The sequence below is a fragment of the Prunus mume genome, linkage group LG2, assembly GCF_029339155.1.
Source record: "Prunus mume cultivar Tortuosa linkage group LG2, ASM2933915v1, whole genome shotgun sequence".
NCBI lineage: Eukaryota > Viridiplantae > Streptophyta > Magnoliopsida > Rosales > Rosaceae > Prunus > Prunus mume.
In genome coordinates, this window is record NC_142699.1 from 6,902,675 (window position 1) to 6,916,755 (window position 14,081).

A 14,081-nucleotide genomic window follows, 5' to 3' on the forward strand; every position below is an offset into this window, starting at 1 on the left:
TCTTGGAATCCTTTTTCTATCCGGTTCTCCAACCCTATGCTATCTCATTATCCCATTAATCTTTTAAGATTTATTCCGAGAGAGAGAATTATATAACTATGAATATTAGAAAATTAATATTTTTCGGAAAAAAGAATTATAAAACTATGAACCTTAGAAAATTAATATTTTTGGTCTTAAAAAAATATTATTCTAAGGAAAAGTTAAGATGTCCAATTGCGCAGCCCAACAGTAGGTGCCTTTCGCAAAACTAAAAAAAAAAAAAAAAAACAGCAGGTGCCGAAAGTTTTCGCGGGAAAATCTAAGAAAGAGAAGAAGATGGCGTCAGTTATCGGATGGTACGGACCGCTCATCGACTTGTCCAGGGCGGCGCTTCACGTCGGCGATTACGTTCAGCTTGTCGTCTTCGTCCACAGAACGACTCCTCTTCAGGTGTCGTATCTCTCTGGGACTCTCTTGTCTGCTATTTCCTTTCCTTTCTTTTTCTTTCTTATATTTTTAAAATAAGAATTTTATTTTCTCAAAGTATAAGTTGTCAAAAGGCGGAGAGGTAATCCGAACGGATATCCAAGTGGGAGATGAGACGAGACCGTTCTTCTCCGTATCCTTATGGCAGAAGCCAATGGCATCCATGGCGGTAGCAGGCGACGTCGTTTTGTTACAAAGTGGGTAAAGCTGCAACTTGCAAACTTTAATCTTTTTATTTTATTTTATTTTTTTCAAAATCCAATTAATCTTATACATTTGAATTTTCTTTCTGATATATAGATTCTAGCCTTTGTCAATTAATACTGTCTAATTTGTTTTTGGTGGTATTTTGATTTCAGATGTGAAGATAACAAAATATGGTGATGTTGTTGAGGCCACAACGCACCACTACTCATCCTTACAATGTCTACTTCACCCTTATGATTCCATCCTTACTAAAGGTATAATATTTTTACAAATCACTGAAAGAGTGTAATGTCCGACATTTTGTTAGGTTGTGAATCGGGATCTTCTTTTTACGAAAAGAATTTACAAAAAGAATAATCTTGATTGATAGTCTGACAACATAACATGTTAGATTGTCTGGCAAAAGACGTTACATGCTCATAACTTTTTGAGGCCAAAGTGTAAGAGGTTGCTGTTTTAATATTTAGGTGTCAATGACTTGATAGAGGAGTGTAGAGTTGGGATAGCAACAAAAGAAAAGCTTAGAAAGGTAGTAGAATGGGTGAAGAAGAGCAACACAACTCATGAGTTCCATGGCTGTCAGCTGCAGAAGGGGCAACTCTCAAGAAACTGGAAGCTCCCGGAAGAGAGGAAACAGCCTAAGGACTGTTTTTCACTTTCGCAATTATCACGCCTACCCGATTCTTGCAAGGCCGTCTTTTATGCATCCGTTGCTGAAATTTTTCTGCCGTTTACCTTGTCATCTCCTGCTGAATGTGAGTTACTTGACAAGGAAGGCATGTTTGTCAGTAGGAGATTATACAAAACAGGAGATGGCGGTTTAGCAACAGATCTCATTTGTACAGGCTGTGAGCTTTGTGGTTCCCCTTTGGAGCTGGACAGGTATGGATATCAGAGCATCTGAGATTTCTTATGCCTTGGTACCATGGCAATGTGTGATTTTGGTTGCTGAATTAATGTCAATGGTGAATTCTTTGGTGCATTTCCCTGCAGTGAGAACATGTTTAAGCAGAATGGAGTTGCACTTTATTGTTCAGAAAGCTTGAACCGCCTTCATGTCATAAGCCTCATATACAAGCCCTTCATGGTGTGAACTTTTTTTCCCTCTAGTTTAACCTTTCAACCATGATTTGTTTCAGTCTGGTTGTTTTTCTGAATTCTTGATTTTTATATGCATGTTAAGCATGGCTATTTCTCTTGATCCATCTGCAGTTGTATGTATGGGACGAATCGGATGATGCGCCACTCCTGGTCAGAAACAAGGCTGCAGAGCTCTTGTTTGGGAACATCAAGGCTGAAAGAGTCTATTCATGCTATAGGGGGAGAAAGCATGCTGGAGAAGTTGATTTGAAAGAGATTCCCATACATAATTCAAAAAGCATCGGGCAACCTAAAGCTGCTGCCGACAAAGGTGTCTTGGTTTCTTGTAAGAAGAGCTTGGAAGGAAAGGGAAAACACTGTTTTCAGGAAAATATGGACTTCTATGGGACTTTGGTTGATTCTTCTGAAAACACTGCTGCAGCAAGGAAAGAACAGCCCTTTCAGATTCGAAGTCAATGTAAATGCTGGTTTGGATAAGGAAAATGGGAGGTTTGAAAGTAGTTTCTGTGCAGATGCCATGCTTCAGAACCAAATGATCTTCTGATAATATTTAATGTTCATGCTGTAACAATTAAGGTTCATAAGTCATAAATTTTCTGCTCAACTTGAAAGAAATTTTCATAAGGAAGTTTCATCCGAGAGAGATCTAGCATGAACTCATTCATAATTAACAACTTCTGAGTGATTATTAACCCATGAAACAAGAAAGCTCAGAACAGAAACAAAGAGCCATCATTACAGAAAGGGATTTAGCTTTAACAGCAAAGCAATCTGAAGAGAAAATGATAGCAGCCAAGAATGTGGCCTATTGCTCCATATGCACAAGACTAGGACTCGGCTCCAGTCTCAGCAAAAGAAGCATCCAGTTGCAGAATGTTGGGCTTCTAAGAGCTGCTTTTGGCGTTCTGCATGTTCTCTTTCACACTGAGTGATTCCCATAATAATATCAAGCATGGTACCAGTTGTGCCAAAGAACACAAGTGGCGCTAAAGATTTCTTTTTTATCCCTACTGGAATTGCTAGCAAGGCCCCAGCTACTGAAAATACCCAAGTGCCCAACGCGCTGCAGATAATAATGTAGAGTATCACTTAAACTACTCTTCAAGGTAAAAAATAAACCAGGACAAGATGAAACCGGGAAAGATTGTCTTTACAAAGCCATAAAGAGCAAGAGCTTATGAACCTATTGTGTAATGAATTTGATATGCTGTACTGAAGTTAAGCCCAATGATATGACAGAATGAACAAAATTCCAGAAATCTTATTCATAATTGTTCATAAGATATACAAAATAGTGAGGGCTAATAAATGAATGCCTCAACATTTTTCTCATTCATGAAAAAGCATGGATCCATGGGACAAGATAAACAATCAAAATGAGAAGCCTCAATTTCCATAAACAAACATAAAAATGAGGAACAAAGCAGCACAGTACTACGGATAGCTTCGATATTGAAGGGCAATTGTGAAAACAAGTTTCAGTAGATAGGTCAAAACAAGTTGTGTATAGAAATCTGTTAATTTATTTTCAACATCAATTTATATAATATTCTTTTTGACATGTGGAACACTAATATGTAATACTATAATGAGTAAACCGTTCCAAGATCCATGCGTGATATGTGATGAAAAACACTTCATAACACTAAGAACATTGGTTAATGTTAGAAATGCGAGTGACTATAGGCAAAATCTGTAATAGAGAAGCTTTGATCTATCTTACTGTTCAATGATTTGGAAAACAAGTACATCTCACTTTAAAAATGGCACCGTCAAGAGCTCAGGAAATGAAAATTTAACAAAGTATGATCACACAGGTAGAACAATCTTATGTTAAACCTCAGCTTATCTTATAACTGCTTAACACATCCAACAAAATATGTCATTGCTTCCAATCCCATAATGTCATCATGGAACACATGATAAGGATCATTTTGTCAAACATTTATCTCATTCATACTAAGAACCAGAAAAGGCCACAAACTTCCAATGAATTCCCAATGCTTTAATAAGAATTACAGTCACTACAGTTCTAAAATGGTAAAGATATTTGAAACAAGAAATTTATTAATTCAAAAATCTGGAGAGCACCAGTGACACTTCACAAACATAGAAATAGTAAAGATTCAAGCACAAAGTGGAAACAAGTAAAGGAAGAAGGACTAAACTCACTTGGAAACTGAGCAATCCTCAAGGTGCTTAACAGGCTCTTGGCTTCCCATTCTTCTGTTTTTAGCTACACTTTGTGCTTATGAGAAGCAATCCAACTCAATCCTGTTTCACTCTGTTGTCAGTTTAAAAAACTGTAGCTTCTGTTCCTCATTTTACTAAATAATCAAACCATGAAGCTCTGGAGAAGATTTTGATTGTGAAAGTGTTTCAAATGAACACAAAAATATCAAACTAATATGCTGGACATGGGCGACCAAAACCCTAGACACAGTGTAAAAGCCCAAAACAAAAGCAGAACAAAAAAGAAGGAAACAAATAGCGATTAAAGTTTGAAAATTTATCGATACCCATTGAAGTGTACGGCAATTGAAGCTCACCTGATCAGACACAGAGACGAGAAGATGAAGCTTTCAGAGTCCACAGAGTATAACTTTTGATTTTGTGCCCCGAGATTCGGTTCCTTACTTACATGGGCCGGGTCGGGTCTTTCTCTATTGCAGGAAAGCCCAAACTCCGGCCCACCTGATATAATGGAGTTACAGAGGAAGAGGAGTGAAATCGAAGGAGGATCGAAAGATGATGAGAGGTGTAGGAGGACCTCTTCTATGCATAGGCGATCTGCTGAGCGATGTGGGAGAATCAGATGCTTCACCACCACCACCACCACAACAACAACATGAACCCTCTTCATCTTCTCCTATTTCCAGCTCCACTGCAAGCTTGGACCTCACCAAGTTATTCCAGGTTTCTTATTCCACAATCTCATTGCTTGTTTGATTCTCATTTATTTGAATTCATTTGCATGACAGAAAACCCTTTTGAGAATTAGGTGGGTTTTTCACATTTTTTTTGGAAATTTGGAAACCCAGTAAGAGAAAATAATAAATACTAATTTGGACTTGAGGACCTTTGGTTATGCATCAAGTACTGTTCACTCAATTATCTATGGCTATCAGATTATTGTAAATGTATTGTGTTCAATAGGCAGATGGGTAAAGTGCATAACTTAATATGGAAATTGGATTTTTGAGGTTATGAGCAAATTTGGTTAATTTCACCAAAGTGTTGGTGTATATGATGTTGTTGTAAGGTTTTGCTAACTGCTTTGAAAGAGAACAGTTTTCTGCATTTTAAAAATAGTGTTGCATTCTCTTATTTGTATGGGAGTGTTCCTTATTCCATATACCATGTTTGCTTCAGGAGAACTATGAGCAGTTGAACGAGGCGCTTGCAGGTACAGACCACTCATGGGCAGCTCTTACTTTGAAGGTGATGAATGATCCGTATTAGAAAATATGAAATGCATACATATAGATTCTGCTTGGATGAGCATATTTATGTTTTCCCTTATGGTAAAATCTATTGCATTACAATTATCATTCACATAACTGGGTATGTAGAAAGAAAAACCTCATAACACCATACAAAATTGATGTAAAAACTTGACAAAAATATATATAACAACCAGATCATGGATGCACGTACTGTCTATACGATTTCAGAAAGAAACCCCCTGTAATGTATTTGACAATCACTCCTCACAGAAAAAGGCCCCATAATCTATTTGGCAATTCCTTCAAAGTTGTATGGACAGAAAATTAGAAGGATAGCATATTACTTTTTATTTGGTACAACAACATATTGATTTTCATTGGGTGCATCGTGAATGTTTTGTTGATTGAGGTGCACTGTGGATTGATGTATACAGTGGGTAGCTTCTGAAATTTTATTAGTGGTTTTTAATATTTATGAAGAGCATTTAGTAACACTAAATTTTTGTGCTTGGGTTAAGAAATTACCAACTTGCGAGTTTTAAAATATTGTATATATTCTGATTTTTTTTCTTCTATTTTTTTAAAATTATCCCAGTTATGCAGTGCTCTGGATACTGCGAACAAGTTAGTTCAGTCAACAAACTCAAATGTTGTGTTGTTGTCGGAGAAGGTTGGAGAGCTTGAGGGAGTTGTCAAGAGGGCAGATTCTGCCATAGCAGCAGCAAGGGTCGTCCATGGCTCACTAAACAAAACTGAGGGAAAACTTATCGGCAATGAAAATGTCAAATGATCTATGTCTCCTAAAAGACAAGGTTAGTTTGTTTAAGGGAAAAGAAATGAACATACCAACTCTTAAAAATTGTGACGCTCCCTTTAATGTATGAACTTAAAAGTTTCTTAATGTAAAAGATATTAGATCAAGATTCAAAGACTTATTGTCGCATGAGTGCAGGCTGCTTCTCCTTTTAAAAATCTTCCTCTGTCTTTAGTTATAAAATACCCCTTGTGACTGAGGATGCTAAATGCCATATCAAGAACTGTAACTGTAAGCATGTTTAACAGAATAAACTTTTGATAGTTTTTTCATTTGCACAAGAAAATGATATTTTAATTATCTAAGGGGAGTAAGAAAGGAACCAGCATGATACAATTAAGACTTTGCATCTTTATGGATAAAGAACGGACCCCTCTCTTGCTTATTCTCTGAAAACGGCTCGTTAAACTGAGAATTCTGGTTTCTACAGTCTATAGATTTATTCCAAGTAGAAACCTGTAGAGTATACATCTTCATGTAGAATTTTTCCCAGCACAGGGTTCATGGTCTCACTAGGATAACAAATCTCTATCCTTCATTCCTATTTTCTTGATATTATTTGTGAATCATCAAGCTCATAAAAACCTTTTATGAACTTGATATTCTTAGTTGAGAAGTTAGAAGTCTTAAAGGTAGGTTTGGTTCTTGTATTCTTATTTACTATTGCTCCATCAATAAACTCCCTAGTATAATGTAGCATTGGTAATCTTATTGACTTGGCTATTGATTAGTTGAATGATTCCAATATGCATTGATGAATTTGATCATCCGAAGCTGTGACATTATTGGCTTTTGATGTCTTCATAGGACCTAACTTTCCAGTGTTGAGTTGAATATTGTTGACAAATCTGTAGACTCTTGCTTCTAGTCCCAGAAACTAAATGGGAGTGCTTGCTGTTTGAAGCCTAAGACTGTAAACATGTATGAAGCCAGATCTGTTTAAATTGTTGAGTAGTGTGGAGGTGTGTTTTAGAAACCGGCTGCTCGTCATGTGGTTGCTGAGAAAGATTACCACTTGTACTTCCTAACTCTCCCAGATCTGTTTAAACCAGAAAGAAATATTGTTAATGTAACTTGATAAACTAAAAGGAAAGTAAATAATGGCTTCGTTCGTGTCTTTGATTTTCTTGAAAGAATGTGAAGGATTGAGAAAATGTTAGAATTGAGGTTGAGCTAGCTACAGATTGTTCTTCATGTCCATTGTAGTCATTTTGAAAGAAGTGATATAAAACTCTTGAATGTTCAATAGATGGTATTATGGTGTCCATGACACTCTAGACTAAGATTACAAAGTGGCCACCTTATAATGGTTCAAACCCAGTTGGGGTAACTACCCACTTAATCAACACTAGCACGTTAACCTATCATTATTCATTGACTCGATATTATGCTCATGCATAAAATCAATCATCTTAATGCACATTCTATAAATCATCTCTACCGTGGAATCTGGCCGGTTGTGTGGCGAAACCAGAACTTGCACTCTACAAAATCGGCTTATATTCCAATGTGAGAAATTGTCTTCCGGCCGGTTGTGTGGCGAAACCAGAACTTGCACTCTACAAAATCGGCTTATATTCCAATGTGAGAAATTGGCTCCTAACACAAGGGCAACCCTTGAGTGAACGAGATTACCAATGCTACAACCAAGGACATTAGTCATTGTCCTTGGTTGATTCCAGACTCGAATTAGTTTTTGTTTTTGGTTGAACAAAAAAATAAAGATATATAGAGCTTGTGCTATTAAATACTTCAACAAGAGAATAAAATCGTACTGAATTTTCTATTTAATTGAAAGGTGAAATCAGCATTATGGTGGGTGACAATATAGCCTCACTTACTTCCAAATTTAACCATGCATCACAAGATAAAGAAGACAACGCTGTCAACAACCCACTGTTCGATCTGTAATCCAAAGCACTGCAATTTGCACCTTCTTAATTAATTAAAGTCACTGTCTGTTTTCAATATAAAACCCATTTGGTGCTTTTGAAACCCCCATTTAGAAACTAATTTAAAATCATAAACATAAACAACTACTTAATTATCGCTAAACAAGACAATTAAGTACCCATCAGTAATCACACACAGTGGCGTCACTGCCTGCCTCCATCTTTAATCTTCTTATTAAGTTTTTTTTATTTAAAAAAGAAGAAGATAAATTCAAGGAGTGGCCATGACATGCAACAATTATCTAGGAGCATAAACTATGGCTCCACGTGGAAGAGACCCAGAAGCTCTCCTGCGTACCTACTCCTAGGTCTCAAAACTTTTGTGGGTTTATATCCAACCTTCTGGTTGCATACACGTGTATCAAATTTAAAATTGTACGTTTGTTGTTTGGTCCACTGCTTGGTCTCTCAGCTATGCGCAGCTAAAGATTGGATTTAAGTCTAGGTTTCAAATTAAAGTACTACATTGGACCAACGAGTTACATTTTCAGATATTGTAAGGTTGTCAAAGTGAAACATTACATCATGCTGGTGAAATGTCATGCTCATCTTCACATATTGCTGAAACTTGTGAAAAACTGATTAAGGCCAAAGTGGTTTTGGCTTTGATTAACTACCACTAGTTCATTGCATTGTAAAATGAACAAACTTTACATTATGGAAATTGTTAAAAGCCTATGAACTCACACCAGCCATCGTTTTTTTCAGTGGGTGAGGGCAAATTAACTATGTGGGTTTGCTTGTACTTTTACAAATGATGAGATTAGAAAATGAACAGAATAACGAGATTCGGTTTGAAATTGCTTTTGTAGGAATTTATGTTTATAAGTGCTTCTTAACAAAGTACTTTTATTTCTGCAAGTTTACACCTCTCATTATAATGTACACATTTTATTCTCATTGAATTTTGCTTGAATTTTACATATAAGCAATATTCACCAGTTATGCTCAATAATAACGCTAAAATTTTCTTACATTTAGTGATTATAATTTTCAAATCAATAAAAGATTCTACTTCGATGATTTTAATGTTTTATGCAAATTCTTTTCTTTTTCATAAAACTATGATAAGCCTCAAATAATTTATGAAATTGGGTTAATTAACGCATGATAGTGATTAGATATTTATAAATTATTGGGGGAGCAAGGTTCAAATCGGAACATTCTCCATACCACTAGATGAAGAGCTAGTTGATATTATAGTGATTAGTTATGTTATGAATGATGGAAATATTATTTCATACCAAATTTATTGTTAGGTATTAATCATTTAATTCCCAATGATGAGAAGAAAAAGAACCCATATATAAATTTTTATGCTTTTAATTGTCCCAAAAACAAAATGGTAGCTTTCTCACTTCATTATCAATTCCTTCATTTCATCACAACAAAGTCTGGCAAAGACAATGAGAAAAACAAATCAGTTGGGAGTTGCCGAGCTCCTGTTGTCCTCTTTCGGTAATTCCAACCAACACAGAATGCTGCACTGATTTGCCAGTTATTTCATCAATCAACCCTCATTTGCTTGAATCATTCATTATGTTTTGTATATATTAGTGTGGCAACAGTCACATATCATCAGTTCCAGAAATAAAATAAAATAAAAGTCACATATCTGTCATCATTTATATAATGTAGCTTATATATATATATATATATATATATATTTGCTTAATAAATTTATATATGAGAATAGAGCATGAACAAACAGTCATGTCCCGAGTTCGAGTGAGCGTCACTCTTGTGAACTCAACCGGCCAACAAAATATTAGACTCGATTGAGAAAGAGGTATTTGAAAGAGAAGATTTGAATTTGATAATAAGGCTAAATTTGTTAAAAACAATTAGAAAACGTTAGATTGAAGCCATGTTTTCTTTCTTTCATTCTTATTGACATACATGAATTGTAGTAATCGGAACAAATAATTCAACCATCTAAATCCCTAGATTTGGAATCCCCCCATCCAAATTCTCACCATAATCGAGATAAGCTGATCGAATGGAGTTTGTTAGTGTTGTCCATTTTGATTATTTCTTTTGATCAATAAATAATTTGATTAAGCTATTTATTATTGAGATCACTTAAAATAACGATTGCTAAATTCCATCTCATATTTGGTATATACTAATGGATACCAAATCACAAAACGTTTTAATGAAAGTTGAATTGTGTTTACGGAACAAACAGAATTATATTTTATATCATTTTCAATTGTTTTTTTTTCTGAAATAATGGGCCAATGAATGCCTTGACTTTGATTATGGAATTGCTTAATTCTGGTTAACACCATCTAATGTTAGCCGTACAGATGGCAGATGTTGATCCAATTAGCAACTTTGAAAACCCTAAATGTGGAATTATAACTTCAATTTGTGCTGATTTGCATGTAGTTTCCAAGAAGATGTAAGAAATGTTGATGTTGTGGGTGTACCTAAATGAAGTTGAGGTTCCACCCCAAAATCATTTGGCAATAGGGGGAGTAGCCTAACTCCTTATAAACCCAAGCTAGGTCCCTTAACATTTCAATGTGGGATAAACATTCTCAACACCCGCACGTGTGCGAACTTTCAGCTAACACTGACAACACATATTGGTGACGTGGGAGCACGTGTGGCGTTGGGCCCAACATGTGAAGCCTTACTCTGATACCATGAACTCAGGCTAGGTCCCATAACATTTCTATGTGGGACAAACACTCTCAACAGTACCCAAGTCAAGCTAACCACTACCAAGACAGAATGCAAATGAGATTTATATATATATATATATATATATATCACCCTTACAAGGAGATAAGTATGTGCTGGGTTTTTGTGAAACCCTACAAAATTGGGTGGGATTTATTCCCGACTTTCAAAAGTCCTACTTTATAGCTAGTTTTATGATATGGCTAAAGAATTTGATCAAGATGATGTACATATTAATTCTCTATCAACTACTTTTAGTTCTAACACTCTAAGTCAGCTTACAATTGGTGGTTTTTTTTTAAAAAAAAAAACCAACTTGTGTACCATGACTACATTACGAAGAGAAACCGATAGCTTAACAAACGTAATGTTATATAGTTATCATCAAGATTGGTACAAATATGGAGTTTCATTAATTTGGACCAAAAGATGCATAAAACCCACATCATAATTACAACTTAAAATAACAGAGATCAAGCAGCAAAGACAAAATTCTGCTTCAGTTTAATTTATTTATCAATTATATATAAAGCAGCTGATTTTTTTAATTGGATGAGCAAGGGTATGTAATTTAATATCTTTTAAATGCACAGCGAAGCTCAAACAAAGACAAACAGAAAAACAAAAAGTTCAAGTTCCCCAATGTCTTCTTCTAATTAACTAATCAAATCTATGAACTTGTTTGCGCTGATGATCTGCTGGTTGTTTGAGGAACAGTACCCGATTTATGACTCATTCATTCCATCCATTGAAATCATCAACACCCGTGATTAAGCTAATCAGTCCACCTTAACATCTTCATTATCATATAACTAATTCAAAACTTAATTAATATTTTGGGTTTCGGAATTCCTTTTGAGCTGGCTGGCCATATATGACCACTTGGTCCTTCAACGTTAAGTCAGTAGCATGTTTCTGCGTTATGCAGAAGTGTAACCCACGAGAAAAACTTGGGTGGCGAGTGCTCATCTCATGTGTCAGGTATTGTCTAGTTAAAACATATCACGCAAAGCAGAGCTACCTTCAAATTAGGGTGGACTCTAGCCGAGTGCAAAAAAATTTATACATTGAAATTTGATGCTAAATTTCAAGGAGTCCGCTCCATTTATTGGAAATGAAGACACCTGAACCAGTAAAAATTGGCAAACCATCCGTACATATATAACATATGGAAAAAAAAAAAAACCATTTTAATGAAAATTCCTAATTTCGCGCTTGATGTCACTTTCAAATTTTATAATGCATGATAAGTTTCACTAGACGGTACTTATCACTCAAATGGTCGGTGCATGACAAAAACACTGACACAAATTTTTCTCATAACCCACATATCACAATGATTTAATCATGCATATATATGAAAAGCTAGACACAAACTTATATTCCCAAGAACACAAAGGTTGGCCTAAAAGAAAGGGAAACAAACGAACATACATTTGTATGTGCTCAAAGGTTGACCTGGGGTCTTCCTAAACGAAAAAACTAAGGGGGTTCATTTCCCCAACAGGTCAGATTTTGCCACCTCCATTGAAGTAAAGAACTAAAAGTGGCCAATGGATGGATATATGTATGCATGTACTAGTATTGTACTATAATTTGCTTCTTGATTGATATATTATTGTATAGAAGGGAATCTCATGCCATGGGAACCGACAAGGAATCTACATCTCTCCAGTATAACTTAGGGTATATACGGTGCATATTTGGTGAATTGTTTAATTATTGGATCGGAGTTGACAATAATTAAGTTCAAGAACCAATATATTATTCCGTATACGTCCATATATATATATATATATATATATATATATTTGTGTAAAGTGGCCAATAATGGAGTGCTTTGACTTGGATTAATATAAAATGGCTCTTACCATGTTGCTCTCGTCACCCTCTATTCTCCATCAATGTACAGAGCCAAAAATAAGATGTCTGTTTTATGAATTGGAAAATTTGAATTCGTAATCCCTTTCGATATTGAAATTTAATATTGAGAAGAGAAATATTATTGGACTGTTAGATTACGAATTAGTTGATTGAATGAATTTAAACAATCTAAAGAAAATGAGGATAGTCAATTTTGGACGTTTGGGTATTCATGCATTCAACATAAATATGCACAACTTTATTGTATTTTGGGCCAATTTAGGATTGTTGTCACTTTTTAAAAAAGATGCTTATGCTATGTTTTGAAAATAATCAGCTATGAAATAAAGCAATTCCATGTTTGGTAAATAATATTTTTAAAGTGTTGTTAGTATAAAAAGCAATGTCAAAACTATTTGGTAAGTTTTAATATAAACTGTTGTAACTGTGGATGATAACAAATTCAAATAGATATGATGCTGAAAATATTATGTGCTAACCATGTGGTGGGTGGTGGTGGTGGTGGTGGTGGTGGTGGTAGTGAGTGAGTGGTGGTAGTGGTTGTGGTGTTAGAGGTGGAGGTGGTGGTGAGTGGTGGTAGGAGGTAGTGGTGGAAGTGATGGAGATGGTTTTAGAGGTGGTGGTAGTGGTGCATGTGCAGGTGGTGATGGTAGAGGTGCATGTGGAGGAGATGGTGGTGGTGGTGTGTGGTGGAGGAGAAGGTGACAGTGGTGATGGTAGATGATGTTATTTTAAAAAATAGTAATGATAGTATTATGAGAATTGAAAAAATTCATTAAAGGGTCTTATTCGATTCTTATGAAAGTAGCTTTCAAAAGCAATCTAAAGTCTACTTTTAAAAGCTACTGTCATGAGGTCATTACTTTTAAAATAATCATGATATTTTTTATTTTTAAAGTGAAACAGATTTTTGACTAAAAAAAGCAATTCCAAACAGGGCCTTCATGTCTCATAGTATTTCATCTATCATAAATGATTTTGTTTTACAATTTACCATGTTATGTTGCCAAATTATTAAATCAATTTATTTATAATGTAATTTACATTTAAATTTATAGTCCAAATTAACAATCCAACAACAAAATTTGCTAGATATATAATACGAGAACAATACTCAAGAATTGATATATACGTACGTTGAGATATTTAGAATTCATGGTTAACCAAAGATTGGCTGAAAATAACTAACAAGATTTTGTAACAATAATGATAATGATAATAATAACAAGGAATCACTCCAACATTAGCATTATATTTAAAGAGAACTCCAACGACCCAACTAGAAGATCATGCATAACATTGGTTAATTTTCAGAGCAATTTAATCCCCATGTAAAAATTTTAATTTTTAATTTGGAAAAAAGAAGAAGAAGAATAAGAAGAGAGATTTGGTTGGGTTCTGACCTGACCTTCCATCCTCATCCAATTATTTTATGAACTCTTAATTTGAACATGTATAAATTGAAGAGACTTTGGGATTTAGAAAAATAAAGCACTTAGTCTACAAAAATTTGCACTTTCT

General features: G+C 35.0%; 1 protein-coding gene and 2 pseudogenes across 5 annotated transcripts; 2 read left to right on the forward strand and 1 right to left on the reverse strand.

Annotated features, from left to right (window-relative positions):
* Positions 1-27: 27 nt before the first annotated feature.
* On the forward strand, positions 28-2,380 carry LOC107880555 (uncharacterized; annotated as a pseudogene). Its single transcript, XR_016123923.1, has 6 exons — positions 28-432; positions 527-665; positions 828-929; positions 1,143-1,557; positions 1,669-1,762; positions 1,888-2,380. The product of XR_016123923.1 is annotated as an uncharacterized LOC107880555 (transcript).
* On the reverse strand, positions 2,369-4,461 carry LOC103319939 (uncharacterized; annotated as a pseudogene). Its single transcript, XR_016123924.1, has 3 exons — positions 4,326-4,461; positions 3,949-4,050; positions 2,369-2,839 (listed from the first exon to the last, which is right to left on the reverse strand). The product of XR_016123924.1 is annotated as an uncharacterized LOC103319939 (transcript).
* A 26-nt stretch (positions 4,462-4,487) lies between these two features.
* Positions 4,488-7,284, forward strand: LOC103319940 (histone-lysine N-methyltransferase). 3 transcript variants are annotated; one of them, XM_089045561.1, is made up of 4 exons: positions 4,488-4,692; positions 5,149-5,217; positions 5,818-6,034; positions 6,891-7,284. In XM_089045561.1, the coding sequence occupies exons 1-3, from the start codon at positions 4,525-4,527 to the stop codon at positions 6,010-6,012; spliced, it is 432 nt and encodes a 143-aa protein (XP_088901687.1). In that variant the 5' UTR covers positions 4,488-4,524; the 3' UTR covers positions 6,013-6,034; positions 6,891-7,284. The 3 variants fall into 3 exon arrangements, with proteins under 3 accessions (XP_088901687.1, XP_008219752.1, XP_008219751.1); XM_008221530.3 differs by having other exon boundaries at positions 4,489-4,692; positions 6,844-7,284; XM_008221529.3 differs by lacking the exon at positions 6,891-7,284 and having other exon boundaries at positions 4,489-4,692; positions 5,818-6,194.
* Positions 7,285-14,081: the final 6,797 nt, after the last annotated feature.